The 27024-nt window shown below is 32.3% G+C and overlaps 2 protein-coding genes across 3 annotated transcripts in view; both read left to right on the top strand.

Annotated features, from left to right (window-relative positions):
• Positions 1–8994: 8994 nt before the first annotated feature.
• Positions 8995–19348, top strand: LOC118202456 (zinc finger BED domain-containing protein 5-like). Of its 2 annotated transcripts, XR_015042197.1 has the most exons (3): positions 8995–9142; positions 16121–16210; positions 19214–19348. XR_015042197.1 is itself a non-coding variant. In XM_085820846.1 (2 exons), exon 1 carries the CDS (start codon positions 12861–12863, stop codon positions 13635–13637), a length of 777 nt encoding a protein of 258 aa, XP_085676972.1. In that variant the 5' UTR covers positions 11599–12860; the 3' UTR covers positions 13638–16210; positions 19214–19348. The 2 variants fall into 2 exon arrangements, 1 of the variants encoding a protein (XP_085676972.1); XM_085820846.1 differs by lacking the exon at positions 8995–9142 and having other exon boundaries at positions 11599–16210.
• Positions 19349–24908: 5560 nt separating this feature from the next.
• LOC118179349 (organic cation transporter 1-like) overlaps positions 24909–27024 on the top strand; it is a 225317-nt gene continuing 223201 nt past the window's right edge. The window contains exon 1 of the mRNA XM_085820863.1: positions 24909–25166. Within this exon, the coding sequence (XP_085676989.1) occupies positions 25050–25166 (117 nt within the window). The 5' untranslated portion in view covers positions 24909–25049. The remainder of the gene's footprint in view (positions 25167–27024) is intronic.

Below are 27024 nucleotides of genomic sequence, written 5' to 3' on the forward strand. Positions count from 1 at the left end.
GTATGTACTAATATACAGTTTATGTGTGCGAAAGTGTGCTTGTTCGGCATATCCATATATATTAATTAAATAAATCTGATTTGAAAATTCATGCACTAACGCGCTATTCTCGTAATTTGAAAAACGCTAAAGTATTGCCTGAGAAAAATATTTATAAAGAAAATTAAATTTCGTCTCCTTACTCGGTGCTGTGTAAAAAATTTAAATAAGCTTATTAATTTTTTTCTTCTTTATTAAAAACAAATTAGTTTCTTTTCATCTATATTTGAAAAATAACAAAATCTTGCTGCCAGACTGGAAATTCTTAAAAAGATAAAACTCGTTTTTTTCGAACAAAAGTTTCTGAGAAATTTCTCTAGGTCAGCAGGTAGTAACAGGACCACTGACTGCTTTGTTTGGAAAACCCGATGAAGTGGATGATTTTACACCCAAAAGGTTTTCTTTAACAAAGCAGATGCGGTCCAAATGGCTTTCCTGAGAAGCGTTCGTATTTGAATAGCTAGAAACTTGAGTTGGAAGTCTTATTGTTCCCGAAGCAATCAGTCAGACAGCAATAAAATTTGTTATAGATATTTCTCTCTCTCTCTGTGAGTTCTTGAAATCTTGGAATGGGTGAAAGTTTATTTTGTTTTACATATATAAGGAAACTGCATGTAAAGCAAAATAATTCAAGGCACCCATTGTATGTTAATCATTGTACGTCCCCTCAGCTCTTCGGTTGGGTATTAAGAAAAGAAATTCCTATACTGCTTTTGTATTACTTGTATAGTGAAAGATTTGAAAAAAATAGCTTCATATGAAAAGTTTTTCTCTGATGAACGAATACAGCTGAAACATGTTTCTGTCTTCAAGTATATCCACAAAACATGAAATAGTATTGTACTCTTTTGTATTGTATTGCATTTTTATATTACTTCGTGGTAAATTTTTTGATTCTTAAATTTCTCTCTCTCTTTTCTTATAATACACAAGTACTCTTTTAAATATGGCTGACCTATGAACCTAAATTTTTATACTATAAAATTTTATATAAAAATTAGCCGTAATCATTAGACACAGCTTTGTGTATATTATATTCTTGAATACATGCCTGCAATTAATACTAAGAATACTATTGATAAAATTCGTGATATAATTAATAATGAAAATACTGTTTAAGCTGAAAACCGATTTGAATCTTTTTTTCATTATAGGGTAACATGAGCCAAACAATTTTCTTTAGAAATATACAATTATGCTAACTTGACACATCAGATAGAAAATATTTTATCGTCATCATCGGCTATGATAAAAGATTTTTACGCTTAAGATTTTGGATTATGATAAAGCACACAGGACCTATTTGTCTAAGGGAAAGGAAGTCTTCATGGTAGACGTTTTTTGTGGGAAACAAACTGTTAATTCACAATCAATTGTACTTGTGAAAAACCCCTAAACCTCCCATGCAGCCGCTAGAATTTACCGGTGCTCAGCTATCTTACTAGTTGGCTTTCTGAACTTACGCAATATCTATCTGAATTGGAATATTTGCGTAAAAAACGAGCAAAATAAAATGACATTGTAAATAGTACATTTTACTGAAATCTAACATTCTTTGAAAAAGGAAAATTAATTGTAAGGAATAAGATGGATGCATTTAATTAAACGGCGGGCAATAACAGCGCTGATAATATGTTTCGCATAGGAAATAATTTTCTTCGTGTTATCGTATAACGGAAAATATCCACAGATTATATTTTAGAGTTTTTAAGAAGTCATGTTTTATCTGCTTTAAGAGAACACCTTCGTGGGTAATTTTCTAAATAAAATTGGCTTGAATTCACGTTACGCATCGGGAAAATCATAAAGACCACAAGCAGCTAAACTGTTCGGTTGCCAACAACAAACTACCAACATCCAGCAATCTTATTCACTCAACTATAGTGAACTTAAACTAATGTTTGCATATTATTAGTAGTATTAAAATAACGAAAATATTTATTCTAATAAAAATTTTTGTTTGAATATCCTTCCTAGTAAGGTATTTCCTTTGGTTGGAGATTTGTCAATAATAAATGCTATGTTCAAACAAGACATTTATTTAGAGCATAATGCTTCAAAAATATATGCTGGGATCCCTAGAAAAAAAAATATCGCCGGAAAATATATCTCCGAAAAAATATTAAAATATTTAATTATTCATATTCTTATGATTAATTATTAAATAATTAATAACTTTTATAATTATTAAATGCAATGCTTATTTATACTTTACCAAATGTACAGCAACACTCTTTCTTTACAAAAATACCATATTGAATAAATTATATTGTAAGCTAATAAGTAACAACATTGCTTTGTTTAATTAAGATACAATAACAAACCGCACAAACATTAAATTGGAAGTCAAACAACAAAAATCAGCTTATATTTTCAAATTTTCACAATCTAATTTTCATTATATCTTATCTCGTTCATTTGCGCTTTTGCAGCTGAGGATGATGGTTCGGAAAAAGCATCGAAACTAATCCTGTGAAAATTTGAAAATATAACGCTGATTTTTGTTCTTTGACTTCCAAATTAATTGCTTTGTTTGTAACTAATATGTCTCATCTTTCCTATTTCAGATAAAGTTTACTAGTGTTTCTTGGACAGGAAAGCAAGAATTTTTAATTTGAATCTATAAATTTATGATACACTGAAAACGGTTTCAAGTTATAATTCCCTTTCTGAATATCTTGAAAGTATATAAAAAAGTAAAATGCAAATTTAATATTAATATTATCACCCTTAAAAAGCACCCAAATGTTTCGTTTATTACTCTTAAAACTACGTAATAATTAAGGCAAAAAGAAATTATTTAAAATAATTATTATTTGCATGCAGTTGAAGAATATAGGAAAATGCTGAAAGTTTTAAAGATTTTTAATTAATTCCAAAAATACAGAAAATCGGAAATAGTACGAAATGTTTCAGCAATATCTCAGAAGGAATGAAAGTTGCATCAGATATTTGTCAGAATAGAATTTTAGTGATAGCAGTTTAATCAGTCTGCATTGAAATTCCGGTGATAATCAGTGACATACAGATTTAGGTTACTTAGGTTAAAAATGCGTAATAATTAAAAATTTAACCGGGTAAATTTTAAAACCAATTTATTTGAAAACTAGCAGCTTCGCTGGCAGCCTTCGTCTGGCTTTTAAATGTACCGGAAAAATGGCTGAAGGGAGCACCAAACGTTAAATTTAAAAACTGCGTAGAATTTTACTCTGCAGATCAGCTTCATAAAAATAGTTATTACGTATAACAAAATTACAATGAAATAAGCAATATCCCTTAATACAAATATTAATTATCCTAATAAATAAGTTAATCAACTTTCCTTTGCAAAATCTTAACAACTCAAATGGTATAAAGGAGGTTAAGAACTTTGTTTCCTAAAAAAATCAGTCAAAACTTTTCAATATCTTAAAAACAGTAAAATGAGTAATAAATAAAATAAAGGAATGCAAAAAACAAAAAATTCTGAAAAGTAAAGTATAATTAATGATATTTTATCTTATATTTTCAAGGGAAAAAAATTACAATGAAATAAGCTATATCTCTTAATACAAATATTAATTATCCTAATTAAAAAATTAACCAACTTTCCGTTGAAGAAAAAAAATCATGCAAAACTTTTCAACATCTTATAAACAGTGAAATAAGCAAAAAATATCATGAAAGCAACTCAAAAAACATAAAATTCCTCGCAGAATTTTACTCTGCAGAACAACTTTATCAAAAAAATCAGTAAAAATGTATTATATTTATATAAAAATGACAATGAAATATGCCAATCTCTTAAAAACAGTGACATAAGAAATACGATGAAAAATTGTTGCCAAACCCATATTTCTAAAAGAATGAAACTATTCAAAATGATGCGATTTCATCAAAAATCTATCAACAACAATAACACAGGAAAATTGTTGCCAAAATCACATTTTTAAAGATGTGAGATGTGAGAAGTGTACTCGGAAGCTTCATTTAAAAAATCTTTTAAAAGTACAAAATATTATCATTTTTCCAAAATTCTTTTTGTGAAAGCATTCGCAAGGATGAAAGTTTAACGTGTCCAAAAATCAAAGAAAAATAAACTGTGCATTTTTAAAAATAAACTTCTTTAGAAAAAATACCATTGAAAAAATGTTAAGCTCCCTTTGTTAAATAAATTCGTATTTAATCGATTTATTGAAACACGAAATTTATTTTAATTTCGTAAAATAGCTAAGTGCCTACGTTTCATGACGATGTGAAAATGGAGTGTGTAGAGTAAAATCTCGCTTTCGTATAGTCCATTAAGTTTCAAAATGACGCGATTTCGTCACAAAACATAAAATAAACAAAATTCGAATTCGAATTTCGAAAAAATCGCTTCGAAGTGCACTGGCTCTTGTGTAGATGTACCTATGTACCAAATTTCGTAGCCGTGGGTCTATTAGCTTACGCGCAGCGCAAACGAAGGACACACACACAGACAGACTCTTTCTTTTATTATATGTAGAGAAGATATGTAGAGATAAGATTGTTTAAGGGAAGAAAACTTTTAAGTTTCGCAGCTGTACTCTGCGGCATTAAGACGGTCATCACGGAGAGTCTAGCCTTTTGCAATTCTCTTGAGAGCTCACATCTACCGAACAATATCTAGTAATCAATCTCATTTAGCGGAATCATTGAAGTAAAATTCTGGGAGGGATGGGAAATAACAAAAGAACTGCTTGACAATTTTCAGAGGTTCAGGGCTATTTTCGCCACATTTTACGGGAAGTTCGGTCCAAAACTAGCGACAGTTTTAAAGGGATTCGCAGAAAATCACTCTACAGGCTAAGGGTTAAGAATATGGATACGACAGAACGAAGAGTTCTTCGGCGGTTGTTCACAGCTGAAGCAAATAATTTAGAAGAACTTATTTCCAGTAGAGGGAATACAACAGAACTGAAAGCAAGATTTGAAGCATTAAAAATGAAATATGAAAGGATTAATGTTCTAAATTCCACTCATTTAGAAGAACTTCTGAAAGATAAAAATGTGATAGAAGATAAAGTGGAAGAGGAAATGGCGAAATGCGGTGAGTACGAATTAAGATTTCTTAAAATCAAAGAAACAATTTTTACTGAAACAGTACTCTCAGATGTTGAAGCTATATGTAAGACTGGGTTCAAAACTCAGATAAAATTACCTAAGATAGAATTAACAAAATTTGATGGAGATTTAAGAAACTGGATTAGTTACTGAGGACAGTTTACTAAAATTCATAATGATCATTCTTTATCAGATGAAGATAAATTTGAATATTTGAGACTTAGTATGAAACCTGGGTCGTCACAAAAATTAATCGAAGGTTTCCCACCGTCAAAAGAAAATTATGAGAAAGCTATAGAGCTTTTAAAATCCAGATATGGGAAAGAAGAATTTTTAATAGAATTCTATGTTCGTGAATTATTGTCTCTAGTTCTACTAAAAGGGTAAAATATTCCAATTTCGCAACTCTATGACAAACTAGAAACACAGTTACGTGCTTTAGAATCTTTAGGCGTAACTAAAGAAAAATATGCAGTGATTCTTTTTCCGTTAGTTGAGTCAGCTAGTCCAGAAAATATTTTTAAGATCTGGAAAAGATACCGGGTAACTAAAAAGGCTTCGACTACAAATCCTGATGATTGTTTATGCGAGTTATTGAAATTTTTAAAAATATAAGTAGAAGGTGAGGAAAGATTAAAACTTAGAAATGGTTCTTTTAACGATGAAAGAAAATTTCCTTTTAATGGCGAAACAAAAGGTAATTCGAGAATTAACAGCAGAAATAAATATATTCCTACGGCTGCTGCCTTAGTTTCAACAGAGAATTCTTGAATTAAAGAAAGAGTTTGCATTTTTTGTGATAGAAAAGTCATAATTTTCAAGAGTGTGCTACAGCTGCTGATTCTTCAATTGATGAACGTAATAAAATACTGGAAAATAAAGGTGTTTGTTTGAAATGTTTAAGAACGGGTCATATAAGTTCAAAATGTCGAGTTTTTGCAAGATGTAAAGGTCCGCATTATTGTATAATGTGTTCTAAAATTAGAAATTATGAAAATGATAAAACGTCTCAGAATGAAAATGAATCAGAAGTACTTAAAACTTTATCTATTTCATCTAATTATTCTGTTTCATATTTACAAACTCTGATTGCACAAATTGTTGTTGCTAATGAAACATATCCAGTGTGAGTATTATGTGATTCAGGCTCTCAGAAAAGTTACATCAAGAATTCAATTGCAAAAGAATGTCATTTGATACCACAGGGCAAGGTAACTTTTTCGCAAGTATTGTTCGGTGGTAAGAGGATACAGTTCTCGAGATATGATATGTACAAAACTAAGCTATTAAGCCTTGATTCTAAAAGTGTTTTTGAATTTGATGTTATTGGATCGGATCAAATTTGTACTAACGTACCAAGATTTAAAAATGAGAAGGTTTAACAAATTCTTAAAAGTAAAGGAATTGAGAAAAGTGATTATTTAAAAGATAATCATTATTCGGAAGATATTCAGGTATTATTAGTCGCAGACGCTTGGGCGAAAATTGTAACACCTGAGCTGGTATCTGTTGAAAAGAATTTAGTGGCTGTCAGAACTACTTTAGGTTGGACACTCTTAGATAGTAGTTACAACCCAACGTCTATTTTTTCCTGTTTACTTATTTCAATGAAATACTCTGTTGAAACATCGAAATTTTGGAAGTTAGAAACACAATGCATTTCAGATCCTGTTGAAAGAATTACACAGGAAGATAAAGATGTCGTGAAATTTTTTTAGAATACTACCAAACGAAATGAAGCTACAGGTCGTTATGTAGTACGTCTTCCATGGATTGATGGTTGCCCTTCCTTACAATCCAATCTTAAGGCTGCTGAAGAAAAAAAAAAAAAAAAACCTCCAGAATACATCAAATAAATTGAAGAATCTAAACAAGTTTCAAGAATATGACGATGTAATTAAAGACTGGTGGAAAATGGGAATAATTGAAATTGTATCAGAAACAAATGCAAATGAAAGGACACATTATTTACCACACCAGACCTGTTTTTAAAAATGCAGTATGAGGAAAATTAGGTCAGTATTTGATGCATCAAACAAAGATGAAAATGGATCTTCTCTGAACGATTGTCTGGAAGTTGGACCAAATTTAATAGATTTAATTCCAATAGTTTTAACTAATTTTAGAATTTATGCAATCGCTTTATAAAGCGATCACTTTTTATTCACAGCACGTACCACAGATACAACATTTAATTAATACATTTAAAAAACTTTAGTAGATATCCGAGCTGGTGACACGATCAGAGACCCCCATAGCACAAAACATCCTCAGGATGTCCTATTTAAGTCGCAACATCCCGGGACATACTTAGGATGTCCTAAGGATGTTGATTCTCGTTGTCAAACATTTTGAGGATACTTGTTCTCAAATTTACCAGTTTTAATTTTTTGACATTGCACATCTGAAACTTGCACATTATTTTATTTTTCATATGTATTTTACTAAGTTGTTTCTAAATGCTGTGCATTAAAAATATTGATATGATTGATGATTTATTCTTGTTATTTTGTTATTAATTTTAACTGCTATTTTTTCTGACGTTTTTAAAAATTTATTTAGTCATGGAAAAGATTTTTTTCAATGGATTAGCATTTTCTAGAATATTTGCAAAATTCTAAATAACATATATTTTTTTTATAAAAAATGTATAAATTACATGTATAATTACTTACAGATTACAAACCCTACTAAAAATATAGGTAAAATTAGATATAGATATATTTAATTACGGAAACGAATTTTTTTTTTTTTAATTTGGGTATAGAGACATTAGGTATTTTTTTGGAAGCAGGAAACATGAAAAATTAGCAACTGCCTTCGCCGGGAATCGAAGGACGGACCTCTGGAATACCGGCCCAGCGAGCAGAACCACTACACCACGAAGACACGCTAGGTGTGGTGGTGGTGTATTTAATTATGGCAAAGCACACTAGGGCTATCTGCCTAAGGGGAGGGATGTCTTCGTGGAGGACTTTCTAAGGGAAACTGGCTCGTATACACGTTACACGTGGGGAAAACCACGAAAACACTCTTGCAGCCAGCCCGTTCGCGGGATTCGAACCTCGGATCGCACTACCAGGGTTCAGCGACTTTACAGCTCGGCCGCTGGTGGGCCGAAGACACGCTAGGAAAGCGGGAGAAATATCTTATATTACTTCTCTTTTTAAAGGCCGACTTTTTTTTAAGGGGATCCAATCACTAAATCCTGGGTGTGGATATACCTCATCCAATACCTTTTTAGTTCGGGCGCCACTGTAGAGACATTAGGATTTTTTTGGGAAGCCGTAGAGATGAAAAATTAGCAACCGCCTTCGCCGTGAATCGAACCACGGACCTCTGAAATACCGGCCCAGCGTGCAGAACTATTACACCACGAAGGCACGCTAGGAAAGCGGGAGAAATACCTCATAAGGAAATTTTTTTTCCTCTAATTACAGGACAGAAAATGTTTTTCAATCGCGCGATCTGTTATTGATATTGAATTACAGTCGTGCGATAATTTCGCAGTAAAGATACATCTCTGATGACTATCCAAGATTCTAGAAACTTTGGTCTTATATAGAGATGGTCGTCTTATAGAAATAATGCTTAATATCAATATTTATTTATAATCTCAGAACTATTGGTCACTTTCAGAAGTGGTCGTTTGAGAGGCGATATTCTATATATTTCTTTACTGATACTCTCAGATTCCAAAATTTGTTTATATTCTCAGAAATATTGGATGGAAGGTGGTCGTCCCATACATGCAAAATTTTACATTTCATTAAAAATGAATTCGGCATTATTTAACTATTTCCCTATTAATTAATTAATTAGATAAAGAAAAAATTAGGAAATAGTACTGTTTATTACGGAATAATGTAGGAAGTTCTACAGAACTATATTCTTTCGCGTCATTACACATTGTATCCGGCAAACTACTAGTTCCTCGTATTCTTCCGCAAATCCGTAAACATCTGTCTGATTTGAAACGAAATCCAAAATGGCTGCGCCATGAGGTTAACTTGTATGGATATTTTTTGTTGCATGAAAGGTAAGTTCAGTTGCAATACTTGTATGTTTACTTTTTTTGCTTTTCGAATTTATGTCATTTTGACAGTTAAATGTTTCACAGCTTTATGAATTGTTACCATTCTGTCGTGAATTACGTGTATCTCAATGGCTGGCTGTCTTTTCAAATATCTAATTTGCCCTGCTATCCAAATGTTTATGACTGAATTTTTTTTAGTCTAGTTTATGCATTCAGTTTCAAAATAATATCTGTGATCAGATTGCTTATTATTTTATTGCAGCAATAAATTTATGTTAAATAGTTTGAACAATTGTATAAAAATAAGAGTTTGCATTGTTTTGTCCAAAATATGTATGGTTGAAACATTATCTTAATCTAGTTTGTAATTCAAGTTTTTTTGGGGGTACTGTTCTGTTATTGGGACCAGAATCGGAAATGTATGAACCTGTGTTCGTAAGTATGTGCATAGATGTGTATATGTAGACACACAAATATACAAGCATACATAAATACAATTCAGAACCCGGTCCTGGTAACAGAACAGTCGTGCCTTTTTTTAATCTTTTTTGAATATTTTATAAAAGGATTAAGCATTTTTCAAACTGCATATCATTTTAAGATTCGACTTGCAGGAAGACAAAATATGGTCATTCAATCAAATGCTTATGATTGCTTTTGACATTTTCTCATAAATATTGTTTGCGTTTTTATTGTATTTTAGATACTTTAGTTATGTAAAGTGAACGTGAGAATATTAGTAAAGCTGAAGAATATGAATAGCTACCATAATACATGTATTTTTTCATCGAGCCCATTGTTTTAGAAACCAATGCACCATTATTATATGCTGGCTTATTTTATAGTTATATGCAGTTTAATTTTATGTTCATGTTACTGTAGTATTGTCATTATAATAAAAGTATTGATAATTTTTGTTGAATCTTGCAAGTTGCCTAACATTCAGAATTATTACTACCGAATTTTACTGATAGGTTTTTTTCGAGTTAACATAATCTGTCTGATAAATAAAATAAACTGGTGTTTAAATTATATGCATTTCTCTTAATGTTTCATTGAAAGTGAGATGGAAATATAAATGCTATCCAGAAAAGTGAATTCTTTTTGCCTGAAATAACAAACTGTACTAAATGATTAATGTTTATATCATTTTAGGGAAGCACTTTGCTGTGATCTGCAAATATGATCTGGTTCTGTTTTAAATGGAGAAGACATGTATGTATCACCAAAAATAGCTAATGAACAGTCAATTACGATCAACGCATTTCGCGGAAATTCGTTAACAGGCGGTTTTTCATTACAAACAGGAAATGGCTTACTGCAAGCCAGAGGGAATATGGAGTTAGGGGATCTATGGGAACATAATATCCAGTCCTTTCATTGCTATTAATGATTTTCAGTTTACGGTTTGTATTACGGTTAACCTTTTTAAATATCTTGTAACGTAACTGTACACCGCTAAACTCATGGCCGATTAGCCGTTGACAAGCTTGGCGAGTAAATACGCTTCGCCGCCAACGGATCCTCTGCCGAAGCGCCAACGTATCCTCTCCGGAAGAAAACCCCATTTTGGAAATGTCAATATTAAAGTTTCTCCCCCTTCTCTTCTTTGATTTTGAAATAATTTATAATAAAATAATATATGCATAAGTGTAATTAATGTAAAGTGTCATTCAATAATATAATTTATTTTTACTGATATTTTTATATTTTTTATCTGGGTTTTCTTTTGGTGTTAGAAGGAGGAAAAGACTGTAATGTATTTAATTAAGGAAATAATTAAAAGATTACAGTCTTTTAAATCAGCGGTTCCCAACCGCTGTTCCGCGGCACACCAGTGTGCCGTCTGAAGCACCGTAGTGTGCCGCCAGGTCTGGGTGTCACGGTGCTGTTCGCCCGCTATAACTCCTCCCGTCACTCCCCCCGCCAGTGTCCATGGAGGTAGGAAAGGGAGGAGGGGCCATTCCGCGCTAGAAGTGAAGCACTGCTTTGAAGCTTGGGTCACCAGACGGGGTGTTTTTTGTTTACATTCAGAAGCTCGCTTGACAAAATTCTGATAGTATTTCGACACACGACAGTTCCATAGAAATCGAAAAAGGGACACTCTCGCATGAAAGAAACATTCATAGTGTGATGGATAATAGCAATTTGTATAGTTTACTGACATTTACGCAAAAATCACATCTTGGTTATTTTTCGATAACTAACAACAGCGATTTTGATTATGAATTTGTTTTATAAAATTCTAAGCTGTTGCACTACAAAAATATAGATTTTAAGAAAATTGCTAAAAGAGATCTGCCAAAATTTATTTTCTAGAAGATTTGAAAAGTTTGAAACTTGATGGCTAAATGTAAATATAAAATTATGTATGTTAAAATATTTGTAATTAGGCACATAGGTCAGATTAAGTTTTTATTAAATAGAGTAACGCATGCAAGGGCTATCTGCCTAAAGAGAGAGATGCCATCGTGGAGGAATTTTGAAGAAAAACTGACCTTTGAGTGGGTATTAAAAATAATACTTATAATTTTCATTCAAATTATATTCATATATATTTTTTATGTAAAACTTTCGGATGTATGCTAAATTAGTGTAAATTACTTTACACGAAAAATATAGTGAATGCACAGAAATTAAAGATTTGCACATGCCGGAAATGATAAATAGGAAATATGTATGGGTATTTATGCATGTGCTTGCAAAAAGCATGTATCTGCCTTTGACAAAATACTTAAATATTCATTAAATTATTTATAAATGTATTTGAAATGAAGAATTTATTCACTTATAAACAACTGTGAAAGTACTGTGAAGAAATCTAATGATTAAATGTATCTAATTTATAATGATTATAAATGTTATCTAAATATATAATAATCTTAATATTGAATTGTAAACATAAATTGAAATCCTGTTGACAAATACGTTATAAAACTATTTAAGCAAGAATTGTTCGTATTGGAAAGCAATCGGTTAAAAGATATTGTAAAGCAAATGCTATGAGATGCGCACTTAAGAACGTAATAAAGAGTTTTGGAATATGTATTGTTGAAATGAAGGGTAAAAAAAAAATCTGATAAGTATAATTAAAAGAATTATTCCCTTTACATTTTATAATAACTCAGTTACAACTTTGATCTTAATTTTTGTACCTTAACCGAATAAAATCGAATTACCTTAATTTTTTTTTTTTTTTTCTAATGTAATTAACGAAAACTTGTGAAAATATTTCATTCAAATTAAACCATTCTGAGAAAACTGTCCTGTGAAAAGTATAGCATTTAATTCCGTTCAGAATGAAATGTTGTTTAAAAATATGTTGTTTTCACATACTTAGGACTCTGAAGTGTTGTAGAAAAAGAAAATATATACATTTATATGTATATTTGCGACGTAATTACAAAATATTTACACCCGAACGCGTCAAATCCCATAGAACTCAATGGTAAATGACCCAATGTTTTGGTCACCACGTAGGGATCGCCGGTGCTTCAGAGCAGGGTACGGAGAAACTTGTTTAGGGCGACTCCTTCTTACTTCCTACCTCCATGCCAGTGTCATAGGTGGTCACGGCGCTGTGCAGTGCTATAACTCCTCCCCCTGCCAATCTTGACAAGTGTCCGCCGTGTCCCCGCCCCCATGAGACGCAGGCAGACGCCTCACACAGTGTCAGAGAGACAACGGCTGCTGTGAGGAGAGAGACACTGATACTGCAGTGATGGACAAGTTTTTGAAAAGGAAAGAACTGGACTCTGAACAAAATCTGGAGCCAGATGAGAGCCCGAGTATGAGTGGGGGTCAAAAGAAAGCAAAGATGGTTAAATTCTCTGGCACAAGGCAATATAGCGAAAGCTATATTTCAGTTGGATTTACTTTCACTGGAGATGAACACAAACCAATTCCACTGTGCGTGGTGTGTGGTGGAAAGTTAGCTAACAGTGCTATGGTCCCAAGCAAACTTAAACGCCATCTCCAAACGAAACACCCTTTGCTTCAAAACAAGAATGTGGACTATTTTGTTCGCCTGCGTGACAACATGGAGAAACAGGCAACTTTTATGAGAAAAACAACAAAGGTAAATGAAAAAGCTCTTAAAGCTAGCTATCAAGTTGCTGAACTTATAGCCAAGACAAAAAAGTCGCACACTGTGGCAGAGACATTAATACTTCCTGCCTGCAAAGCTATTGTAGAGGAGATGCTCGGACCTGAAGCAGCAACGGAAATAGCCAAAGTCCATCTCTCAAACAACACAATTTCCAGACGTATTAATGACATGTCTGCAGACATCGAAAGTGTGGTTTTGGAAAAGATCCGTATCAGTGAGAAATTTGCATTGCAACTTGACGAGTCTACTGATATCAGTGGACATGCTCAACTCTTAGCTAATGTGCGTTTTGTTGATGGTGATGCAATTAGAGAAAACTTTTTTTTGCAAGGTATTGCCAGAAAAAACAACAGGAGAAGAAATTTTTCGGGTCACATCAGAATACCTTGAACAAGGAGGACTTAAGTGGGAAAACTGCACAAGTGTCTGCACCGATGGAGCTGCAGCCATGGTTGGGCGCACGAAAGGCTTTGTAAGCAGAGTGAAGGAAAGAAATCCAGATGTGATTATTACGCATTGTTTTTTACATCGCGAGGCCCTCGTAGCCAAGACTTTACCATCAGCCTTAGTTCATGTGTTGGATGATGTTGTGCGCATGGTAAACATTGTAAAGTCACGACCCATGAAAAGTCGCATATTTGCAGCTTTGTGTGAGGAGATGGGAGCAAAGCATAAAACCTTGCTGTTTCATACGGAGGTCCGGTGGTTGTCACGTGGCAAGGTCTTGGTTCGTGTGTATGAGCTGCGGGAGGAACTTAAAGTGTTTCTGACAAATGAGGGGTCAGATTACGCAAAGCAGCTTGCAAGTGATGAGTGGTGTGCAAGGCTGGCATACCTTGCAGATATATTTCATCATCTGAATGAATTGAACACCCGAATGCAAGGCCGAAATGAAAACCTGCTTACAAGTACAGATAAAATAAATGGATTCCGTTCAAAGGTGCAACTCTGGCATCAACACGTGGAAAGTGGCAATCTTGAAATGTTCACACTCACCATGCAATGGCAAGGTGTTCACACTGCTGCACTGTGTGAGATAATAGTTAAGCATTTAAAAACTCTTGAGGAGAAGTTGTCATTTTATTTCTCTTCAGTCTCCACTGAATGCCTTGACTGGGTTAGGGACCCTTATAGCTCAGCATCAGTTGTTGGAAAGGAAATGACTTTACAGGAGCAGGAGGAACTAATTGAACTGAGACAAAATCGTGGTTGCAAGCTAAGATTTGCTGATCTACCTTTGGACAGTTTTTGGTTGGATACTGCCAAGGAGTTCCCCCTTCTGGCAAACAAAGCTATTTTGACATTGCTCCCTTTTTCCACTACATATCTGTGTGAGATTAGCTTTTCAAGCATGATTGCTATGAAAACCAAATACAGAGAGAGACTGAGAACTGTTGACGAAGAGCTACGTGTGTGTCTTTCTTCGATTCCAGCCAGAATATCAGCTTTGTGTTCAGCCAAACAGGCCCTGGTTTCGCACTGAAAGTATTTTATAATTTTTCACTATTCTGTTTACTTAATATTTCATAATAAAGTAATTATAAAATACTTTCTTTGTGCTTATTTGATTCCTATTCAAGAGAATTACTTTATTATAGTCAATATAGGCACAGAGTTAATTTTTTAACATTTTCTAATGGTGGTGTGCCTCGTGATTTTTTTCCCCGCGACAAGTGTGCCTTGGCCAAAAAAGGTTGGGAAACGCTGTTTTAAATAACACAGTTACAGTAATGTTTATTGAAGCAATCAGTACTGTGTGATTGCCAGTGATTTAACAATGTTAAAATGCATTGTTCATAAGAAAATTTGCTTATCTTTGTGTTATAGATTTTATTTTGACACAAGCTGAAATTTGAATTATTGGAAGCACTTTGAAAACCTGAATTATTTCCTGAATCATTAATCAGGCCAATATATAACATACAAATTTTCATACAAAATTATTTCTTTGAGCATATTATAAAGAGCTCATTTAATTTTATTATTTGTACAAATTTTAGACAAAAGTAGCATGTAACAGTTAAAGATTTATTGAAGCCTACTTGTTACTTGTGGTAACAAAGAAGTGTGAAAGATATTGCCACATTAGCGAACATGATGATCATTGATGCTTAGTTTAGTAATTTAATTATATATTGAGAAATGTTGGGAACTTTCAGAAGTAGACATTTCGGAAATGATGGGCTTGATAAGAAATTTACATGGTTTTATTATTTATTCTTTAGTTAAGAATGGATTTTAGATGTTCATGTGAAAGAATTCTGTTTAATTATATGTGAAAGAATTGTTAAAGTTTGGCATTTAAAAAAATGAATTAATAATATGCAATTATCTTTTTATTATACATATATTACTATATATTTCTAATGCGCTATGTAAATGTCAGTGCTAAACAATTGAGATACTATTGTCAGGGCAATCTTTTCTTATACATGAAAAATTCTGATATTTTCTTATCATCTGCCCTCACAGCTTCAACTTATGCTAAAACAGCAAGAGTATGCACATGATAATAGCAAACTATGAATATGCATACCACACACATGTATTTACATGCTTTATATTTAATCTTTATTTCTGAATAGTATTCCATTGGATGAAAAATATGTGAATATTGACCCAATGTATATATTTTTGTGTGTGTGCATCCTAAAATTTCTTGTTTCTTATAAAGTGCTTATTTGAATTACTACTTGTGAACAGAGCAGTAGATATGAACCATAAACTAACCATTTTGCCAATTTTCACAGCTTTGCAGATAGTCAGAAAGCACCAAAATTTGTAATAACGTTAAGTTTAAATGATGTTCTATATTTTTGTGTTAATTTTTCTATTCTATTAATTCTATTACTGTGTTAACAAACTTTCTGCAGGAATTTCAAGTGGTTAAGATGTTATTACCATGTGGAGAAGAATTTGGTTTTCAAGCTAGAAAAAATTGCAGCTGAAGGATTTTGTAGAAGGTCAGTCAAACTGGTTTTAGTTAATTATAATTTAATTTTGGGTGAAGAATTCTCAAATTTATTTATCATAAGTGTCTAAAGGTCTTCTAAATTAAATTCTGCTTGTTTTTGAAATTTTTCATGACATTCATTCTTTGATTATTATTATTATTATTTTAATTTACTAACTTATATCCAGGCACATAATGTTGCATTTAATGCCATACCTTAAATATTGTAAAATGTTAAAATAATACATTTCACTTAAAAATGTGGTTGTGACAGTAAATTTTCTGTTACATTTAATCATATCTATAAACATTGGTATACATCATTTTTCAATAATCTGTATATTATTTTGTGCATTTCTTTTACATCCAAGATCTGGCATATGACTTGCTTTTCAAACTGATAACATGGTGTAATAATGTAATCTAATGGTTAAAGTTTACTATGGAACGGGCCAAATTTAATAAATTATTCTTTGATAGAAATTTATTCATGTGTTCAGTCTGTCTCATCTCTTTAAATTGCTAAAGTAAATTTTATGTACTTGCATTTAGGAATTTTGACTGTATCAGAGTAATTTTGTTTCAGTTATTATAACATGCAAGGGAAAAAATTCATTCATAGCTCCATATTTAAAATTAGTTAATTAAAGTCCTTAATAAAGAGGGACGTTTTGTTGTTTTTAATGTTGATAGAGTTAATTAATTCAAAAATATGCCACATAAGGGTTACTTTTTAACCTAATTTAAAATTTTCATTACTTTAACATGTCCAATAATTGTTATTTTAACTCCAATATTGTAATAATATCAAAATTCCTTACTTTTTGATAGGTAATCCAAATGTAAAACAAGAAAAGAAAAAATTAAAATCTAGAAGTATATTTATTTCATACCTCTAACAAATAAAAACAACACAAGCACTTTTTACTGTCGATCTGCATAGTGTGGCATGTCCCGTAAGACTGAGATTTGTATGGTCAAATCCATGTTTCAGTTAAAGGAAAATGCATGCACAGTCTTCTGATTTTCCCTTCAATTAAGGATTCTGTATATACTAGCATAAGAAATATATTAGTTAATGCAGTGTTATACATCAATATTTATAGACAATTATTGTGGCTATGTTTATTATAATTTTGTTCACTGTAATGGCTGGAGTGCCTAAACCATCATGCTGTGTAAACAAAACTCAAATCTTCATCTCTGCATACTGCTCCACTAGTGTTTAAACCACTGAAATGGTGATTATGGTAGAACATCTTTGGTAAAAATTTACTCTACTGTAACCCTTGGCGAATCGTTTCTTTTTTTTTTATATCAAGATCGTCACCTAAGAGGATCGGCACCAATTTCAAGGTGGCCACTACACAAAACCAAAATAAGAAGTCAAAGACATACACAAACTCTGTGTCCATGTACACATTGACCTATTAAAACAGAGAACTGCACAAACTGGGCATTGTGCACTGCCTTAACTTTGTCCATGTACACAATGATCTATTTTCACTTTAAGAAAATCAGAAAGTTAAAAATATCATAGTTACCAGAAAAAATTTGCCACTGTCTTAACACACAGACAACCAAAAATACACAAACAGAGAGGAATAAGTTACCAAAAATACATATTTCCTAACATAAAAACATTAAACAACAAATCTTCTAACAAAAATTAACACACAGAGACAAAAAAATAAATGAAACATCATTTTTTTAACATACCTTTTTTTTCACATGCATATGTTTAGGCTTCCCACCACCATCCTCCAGGTAAGCAATTCAATTAAATTTTTCGTCTCTTAGTCACCTCAGACATACTCAAACGATGGTACCCACACCAAAATAATAAATAGCATGTTCAAAATACAAGACCATACCACTTCCATGCAACCAAACACAGCAATTGAAAAGAATGGTAAGAACCAAAAACCTGGGACCGTACAAAAGGTTTACTATTAAAAAAAGTAGCCCAAAACTAAATTTATCACAGCACGTTGGCAATATTTGCAGAAATAACTCCTTTTTATTGACAAAAAAATTTTTTTTTTTCCCAAAGGCTACTTTCGCCAACATTATCAACATTAGGGTTACCGAAAAACTTATTTGACGCAATGGGCTTCCACATTTCACAAACAACCAATACCACTTTGCGATTTTTTTTCAGGCAGAAACCAAGGTGTACCATACAGTAAAGATTAGCCACATCTTCATTTACTACTGTTACAAGTACTTCTTTGGTAAATTTCTGCAGTTAAATTCAAAAGTTTAAAATTGCATTAACATGATCAGATTCAGAGTATGGCTAGGGTTTTCAGCGCTCAGGGACAACTGAAAATTTCGCACCCCCTACTGCTTGCCAAGGAGGGAAAACATTTAATTCTAAAATGTTCTAACATCAGTTTGGCGGCCCTTGGATTCTGCACCCAGGGATAGATGCCCCCCTTGCCTCCCTCTAGCTACGCTCCTGATCAGATTTTATTTTCTGCACATAGCTAACAATTACTTATGTGTTGTCAGATAAATGTTACCAGATGCAGTTAATTATTTTTTACTTGCCAATCTCATGAGACAAGTTTTTTTTTGCTCCTGCAAGACTTTACTTTGTGTTGCAAAATAAATTCATTCTCACTCTTTTTGGACTTGCCTACAAATTAAATTTAAAATAGTTTTATGAATAGGTAAGATGTGATTATCATAATTTTGTTTCTCTCTTTATCTTGGCAACTTTATATGTTGATTCAGTATCCAGGTTACCTACCAGTGGCTGATTGATAAAACTGCTCATATGTTCAGCTGGTGGTTTGAGTTTATTTTCTGACATAAAAAATTTTAAAAGGCATCCCCCATGTTTATTTTACTATAATCGAAAAATCAAATAATTGCTACTCTGTTTATAGGTACTAAATGTTAAAATATTTTAAATGCTTCCTTTAATTTGCATTCCAATAGTCATTTGTTTAAATTTAATTATGAATTATATTCACATATAGTAATTGTGAGTGTTTTTTTATTTTAGGTGCTGTGAAAGGCAATGACAGAGGTCCAATTTATCAAGAGTTCTTATATACATAAGAATACATGGATATAAGATTGTTTTTCATGAATTCAAATAAAATGTGATAAATTGGATTAATAAAAACTATTTTGAATTTTGAAAAGTGTTTTTCCTCTGTTAATCATAATATAGTGCCATAAATTTCTGAATGTGTTTATTTTTCATCCAAATAAATAGCTTTACAAAAATTTGTCATATTAATAGATATTGCATAATTTAGCATTATTATAAATATTTATTATAGCAGATTTAGCTGAACTACTTTTTTAGTTTCTTTGCAGATGAAGTCACAAAGGTAAGTGGTTAGATATTTTTCTGTATTCCCCATTAAGTAATTTTATCTGGTAAATTACCATTACTTATATACTAAAGGTGAAAGAATAAGCTTTCCTTGAAGATATAAAAATTTGCAGATATTTCAAAATATTGGTATACGTAAAAAAGTTCTTAAATTGCCACATACGCGAAACTGAAAATGTTATATATGAAACAGTTCAGAAATATAAATATTTTCACTATTTTTTAACTATAATTCACTGCATTTGTTATATATAATCACAGTTTAAGGTAGCAGTGCTTTTCTCACTGTGATTTCTCTTTTGAGACTGAATAAAAAATGAACTAAACATTCTCGTTGACATTGAGAGTTGAATAAAAGCTCACCTCAAAATAAAATGAATTAATAAACTTATGGAAAATTTTAATGGAATTAATAATTGGTAGAGTTGATAGCAGAATAAAATGCCTTAATTGCATGGTAAAGAGTAGATCTTTTGAAGTTTTTCTATGTTGCGTAAAATGCAGATTTAAATTTTTGATATTGATTGTCATATAAATGGCAATTACTGTTTTATTTTGCTCTGAAATGAATGGTTAGTAATAAAATTCTGGATGAGACAACCTTTAACATGTGCTAGAATTTACAAAGTTTAATTTGGTGCTGATTTCAATGGGTAAATTTCATTTTACTGAATTTTGCGTAAAATAATACCAATGAACCATTGCAAATTATTTTCAGAACTTTTTTTTTTAATCTAAAAGGGCTATTAGTTTTGAAATGTGACTTCATATCATCAGCCGTAAACTTGTTTTGCTTTTCATTCAAGTTTGCCATTTGGCAAAATTTAACATTTACCTTTAAAATCTAATATATTATTGACTAACAAGCCAAGCTATTTAAAAGCACTACACACAGTTCTTAACAATGCTTTTTTAAATTTTTAATCTGATTGATTTAAAATGCATTTAATTCATGGTATATCTAAATGAAAACATTTTAATATTTCTACATAATTACATGATATATTTCTTCATTTTTCAAATATATAGAAGATATATAACTTTCTGGTGTCAGTATCTTATAAAATGTTTTGCTATTTCCACTGCCCCATCTCTATTGATAATCTATGCATTCATAAACTTTTAGCCTCTTTGAGTGACTGCTAAAATCTGAGGCCTTTCAGATTTTTTTTTTTTTAATTGTGTGAGCAGAAAGATAGAATTTCAGAAGAGCTTCTTGAGTTACCTTTTGAATGATATAAAGAATTGTTAACATAATGTCAAATTTTTACAACTAAATATTAAATATATAAAAAAGCCTGCAGCATTCTCATGTTACAAAAACATATTTATTTATTCTGAGGCTAGGAATTGATTTAGTTTTAAAAATACAATTTATTCCTTTTAACAATTTCCCAACAGTGTCATCAAAACACTATAAATTCCTTACATGTTTTAAAGAAAGATGATTCATTTATGTAAAGATTATTAAATGGGTAATTTTATTATTCAATTTTTAATACAAATTAACTGAAATTAGAAACTGATTTTGTAAAATAATTTAATTATGAATAATTCAATTTGGGGGCTATTGGATGTTTAAAAATTATCAAAAGATTTTTAATATCTTAAAAATAAAAGCAAAATTTTGTATTAATAATTCATTTTAATTTCCTTGCTCAGTTTTAATATATTCACAAATTCAGATTTAAAAACAAAATAAGTTGTATAAATATTTTCAACATTTCTGATTTTTCCATAGTAACCATAGGAGAACGATTTGAGACTATCTGTGTAAAAAAAAGATGGTTTTAGATCATCACACCTTCACATACTTTCACTGGAATTTTCCTCTGTATATATACTGGGATGTGACACTAAGCAGTTGAGAGTATGTATTTAAGAGGTTAAAGGGATATTGTAACTAGTGTTTCAAATCCTGATAACATCCCATACGCTGTCGGTGGGACGTAGATAGGAAGTCCTAAGGATATACTGGGATGTGACATTAAGCGCTCAGGAGGAAATTGGGATATTACGGGATGTCCTGAGGATGTAGTAAGTAGGAGTTCATATCCTAATAACATCCCGCACGCTGTCAATGGGACTTGGTTAGGATGTCCCGGGATGTGACATTAAGCACTCGGGAGGAGGTTCGCGGGATGTTCTGAGGATGTGCGCATATCCCGCGAGCAACATCCTTGGGATATCCCAAGGATGTTTTTGTGCTATGTGGGTATATCTTCTGATATAGAAAAGGCATTTCTACAAATTGAAATTGATCCAGCAGATAGAGATTTCCTACGCTTCTTGTGGTAGGAAAGTGGAAATATTGTTAAATTTAGGCATTGCAGAGTAGTTTTTCGTGTTTGCTGTTCTCCATTTCTTCTTTCAGCATGTCTAAATAATTTGTTAGAAAATTCACCTGAACATTTAAGCAAGATCGCAGAAAAGTTAAAAGGCACATTCTGTATGGATAATTGTCTTACTGGTGTTTTTAAAGAAGAAGAAATCGAATCACGCATTAATGAAGCCACAGAACTGATGTCTACAGCTGGGTTCAACCTTAGAAGTTGGAAAAGTAGTTTAGATTTGAATGAAAGTCCAGAAAATATGCTCGGTCTTCAGTGTTACCGCCCATCAGATGAATTGGGATGCCGAGTAATCTTGGTCTGAAGCTCCCACAAGACGAATCCTCCTTTCATGCATTCAGAAAGTTTTTGATCCTATAGGAGTTTCTTCACCAGCTCTTCTTATTCCAAAGATTATTTTGCAGAAGACTTGAAAATTAAAGTCTGACTTCGATGAGGAACTACCAGAGGACATTCAGATAGAATTCAGTAAATGGTCTACAGAAGTACATTTTTTGAATGACTAATAGGAAAATTTTCATTAATTCAACAAGCTCTTTACACGTCTTCTGCGATGCAAGTAAACTAGCTTATGGTGCCTGTGTATTTTTAAGAACGGAAGAATATGAAGAAGTTTACTTGAGTCTTGTCCTAGCAAAATCCCGACTTACCCCATTGAAAGAAATCACTTTACCGAGGTTGGAATTAACCTTTTCCCAGGGGCTGGGACATACTATGTGTCCCGTACTAAGGATACAGCAACTGGGGGCTCGAGACGTTTGCCGTTGGTGGCAGGGGTAGGAATTCTAGCGCTTGAGGCTTGATGACTATTTTATGACACCCGGGAGCATGGAGGTAGGAAGTATCCTACCTCCATGCCCGGGAGAGTGTGTTCTTTTGTCGGATTCCGCTAATGGATTGGGAAAAATTGTCCGTGTTTTAAACCCACATGGCTTGTTTGCAAATTCGGTATCTTCCAGGAAATATTTTGTTGAGAGGAGAAAATAAAAAGAACAGTTTGTTACTTCGATTCTCACGCGTTTTCGTTTTCAGGTTTTTTCAAGTACAAATACGGCTTGGAGGTCAAATATCAAAGAAATTTTATTTTCGGAAGCTCGGCTGCTAAAATTCTTCTGAAATTATTTTAAAACCTTGAATGTATTTAAAATTGTATAATTTTTTCAGTTATTTCTAATTAACTTTTTTAAAATTTGGGTTCAATTCGAATTTGAAACTGTCTTCGTTTCATTCTTTTCATAAGTATTTTTATCACTTTATTCCAATTTTTAGTATAAGGCAGTGTAGTAATATAAATGTTTCAGGTAATGAAAATTAATTTTAATGTTATTTCTAAATGACATTCATTCCACGACTACCGCTTACTTGAGTTAAATTTTGGTTTGTTATGTTCTCAATGATAACTAGCGGCCGAGCGAATAATATTTCTTTAACTCTGATAATTTGACCTCGATTCAAATTCCGAAGAACGGATTGACTGCATGAATGTTTTTTGTTCTCTCACATATGTAAAGGATATATCAGCCAATTTCCTTTGAACGCCCCTTTTGCTTAGGTAGATAACACTTTATTTAATTCGACAAATAAAAATAAAATTATATTCGAAATAAGAAAGCTAAACTTATGAGCGTTTCATAACTATGTTTAGAAACCCTTTTATGAATCATTTTAATGACAAAATGAATTTTAATTGTGCGACAAATGAAATACAAATTTTTATTAAAGCAGTTATTATGGAATATTTTCTAATTCAAAATTAAAAAAAGTTTCATAACTTATTAATTTATCCTTTGTTATATGATTTGCGTCTATAATGTCATATCTGTATCAATTTGTTCAGAAATTAGATACGTTAGTTTAGGTTAATTGAATATGTGAAAGCACACGAAGACTGCCTACCTAAAGGAAAGCATGCCTTCTTGGAGAACTTTTAGGAGAAATTGGCTCGTATTCACGTTTCACATGGGGAACACAATGAAAACCAACCATGCGGCCAGCTCGATTGCCTGACGTCGAACCTATGTATAACTACCAGCATTCAACGGTCTTAACCTCTCAGTAACTTGTAGTGTTCAGAAAGTAATTAATTTTATGTGAGAGTCGTATTTTGGAGGGAATCAAACAAGATATTGGAATACTAAGCATGTATACAGGAATTCAGATGTGTACTACTTTTTAGTTCCCTGAATTTAATCCTAAGTGCGAATCTTCATTAATATTCATTAACTCAGTACGAATCTTCCTTCCCAGCTTCATTACTTCCATACAAAGCAACAGTAAATAGCTTGAGATCTGAAAATTTCGCATAACAGTTTGATACCTCAAAGGCGATTTTAGCATTCTGAAAATGTAGATCATAAAAACTGAAGAAATATTTCGCCATTCGACAAAGATGTTTACATTTTGAAATTTCAATGCGTTCCTGTATATGCAATTTTGCATTCAAAGAAAAAATGGAGTAGCAGTATAAATCATCGAACAACTGTTCCCTTTCTATTCTAAGGTAAAAGTAGTATCTTAAATCTCTAAGTGATGAAACTAAATTTTTGAATACATTAAAACTCAACAAAGATTTAATTTTTTAGAGCTCCAGGGTTTCCATCTGCACTTCTTTCTTAAACCAAAAACAATGAAGCGATTAAATAAATTAAACATCTTATATCCCTGATGTAAAGGCAGATCAACTCTGGGACCGCTATTTTCAATGCCACATGGAAAAAAATAATAAATAAAAAAAATTCTTGGCTCATGCATTGTACATTTTTCTTAGTGCTGGCGTTGTTCAATAATAATGGTACAACTCTGATATACGCCCTAATTTCACCAAATGTGGCGATATGTGTTCTGCGCTGGTTTTTGGCGCGATTGCGTGTTGTATGGCAACCCTGTTGACGTTGAAAAGTCTTTCGCAGGAGTTCGTTGGTTCCCGTCATGCTTTGTGTCTGAGAAGCTAAGGGGGAAAGATTTAATGGTGAAAGTTGTTGAATTGAAGTTCGGCATAAGGAAATATCGTCGTGATCATCCTGTTGGGGGGCAATGGGTATTTGGAGGTGTGGAAAGAAGGTATGGGAGATTATTTTTAGTGGTTGTGCGTGATAGAAGTAGGGATTTGTGATTATTTGTTATTTTATTTATTTGTGAACCATAGTATGAATTTTCTGGATAGTGTGTCTGGCTGTCATATAAATACGATACTAGTGATTACGTGGCGGCATGTTAAAGGCGGTATGAAATTGGTATATCTGCTCTTCGAAAAAGCATTAATGGTAAGTGCATTTTATTTTATTCTTTTCTTATTTTGTAGAATGTAATGTTCATTGTTTTTTTTAGTATGAATTTCTGTCGTTATTGTTGTTTTTTTGAATTGTTTGAAATTTATTTTAGTTATTTTGTTGATTAGTGCATACCATCTGAATTCTGCAATTCGTAGATGTTTTTTAAAGTTTAAACGGAACGCTGTGTACATGGTATTCTTTGAAATTTATTGTTGTTAATTTATTAAAGTGAGGTGCGCGTAGTTCGTAAATTCGTTTGTTGCCTAAATTGTGCAATTCGTAGATGTTTTTTTAAGTTGAAACAGGATGCTGTGTACATGGTATTCTTTGAAATTTATTGTTATGTTAATTTATTAAAGCCAGGTATGCGTAGTTCGTAAATTCGTTCGTTGCCTAGATTGTGCCATTCGTAGATGTTTTTTTAAATTAAAACATATCGCTGTGTACATGGACTCTTGTAAAATAATTTTGGTTAGAAACTTCACGGTTTTGCTATCTAAATTTTTTGTTTTTGTTTCGGATTTTTAGCTTAAATTGTGTGTTCAAAACGTGGTTTTTGTATTCGCGAAAACCGTGTTTTTGGAGACATTTTAGGCTTAAAGTTCGAAATGTAGACAAAAAATTTAGATAGTAATATGGCAGCGTGGAGTTTCTCGCCAAAAATATTTGGCGAGAAATTTGGCGCCTTGAGGGCGCATATCAGAGTAGTTCCATAATAATTTAGTGCAGTACAAACGCAGTGAGCAAATTCAATTTCTCCAGCAATGAATATTTCCAGAGGTATAAAAGTATTAACCCTCATTTTGGAAAAATGAGGAAAATGCTTCTTAAATGGCACTTGTAATAAATAAAATCTATTTAATTTGCTCTTCAACATCAGAATAATAATACTATTAAAAATGAAAATGCATGTATTGTTTGAAGGAAATGTTTGAATACGTTAAATCACTGAATTTTCGATACGATGACAAGTGAATATATTTAACACTATTTACTTCGCTAGTGTTTTAGTACATAATATAGGTGCAAGTTTAAAAAACTATTTTAATCGTAAAATGGAACACTTTTTAGAACAAAATTTCTAGTTATAGCATACATTTCATTTGAAGATAAAATAGTACTTTTTTTTTTTTTCTTGGGAAAACTGTATTCATCTACCTGCAGTGTGAAAGCGATTAGAGTACATCCCGCATTCTAACGCCTTGAGCGTTGGAACTAGATTGAAAGGAAATCCTGAGCGTTTCCCTGCCTGCCGACAAAACAGCACTAATCACCCACTCGTTAAGAACTCGATTCCATAATTTTTCCCCCTTTCCATAATCGCTGAGCCAAGAGCCTCCAGTGAAGGTACACAACTGTTTTTCGAGCCCACCGGAAAAGATTAATGGGCGCACTTTTGGCTGTAAGATTATATCAATTGGCTATTAAAAGCTTGAATTGTATAAACACGAAGACTTATTTTTGGTCAGACTCTTCAGTGGTTTTAGCATGGCTAAAGAAGCGGAATAATTGGTCTGTTTTTGTAGAAAACCGAGTTAAAGAGATTCAAGATTACAGTAAAGAAGGATGTTGGAAACATATACCAGGAATCTTAAACCCTGCTGATTTATTGTTAAGAGGATGCTATCCATTGCCACTCCTAAAATCCCAATGGTGGACAGGACCTGAAAGACCTCCAGAAACTTGGTCTTCAAATGATCCTGATTTTGATATGAAAGAAATCGATAAAGAACGACGTCGAACTGTCATTTCGGCGAAGAATTCAATGGTTGAAACTATTCTAGCTAAACTTGCCTCCAGATTTTCGAAATATTCTATGATTGTACGAACTATTGCTTGGATGTTAAGA

The sequence above is a fragment of the Stegodyphus dumicola genome, chromosome 1 (genome assembly GCF_044657685.1).
Source record: "Stegodyphus dumicola isolate Sdum_Otavi_A_Nest chromosome 1, ASM4465768v1".
Lineage (NCBI taxonomy): Eukaryota > Metazoa > Arthropoda > Arachnida > Araneae > Eresidae > Stegodyphus > Stegodyphus dumicola.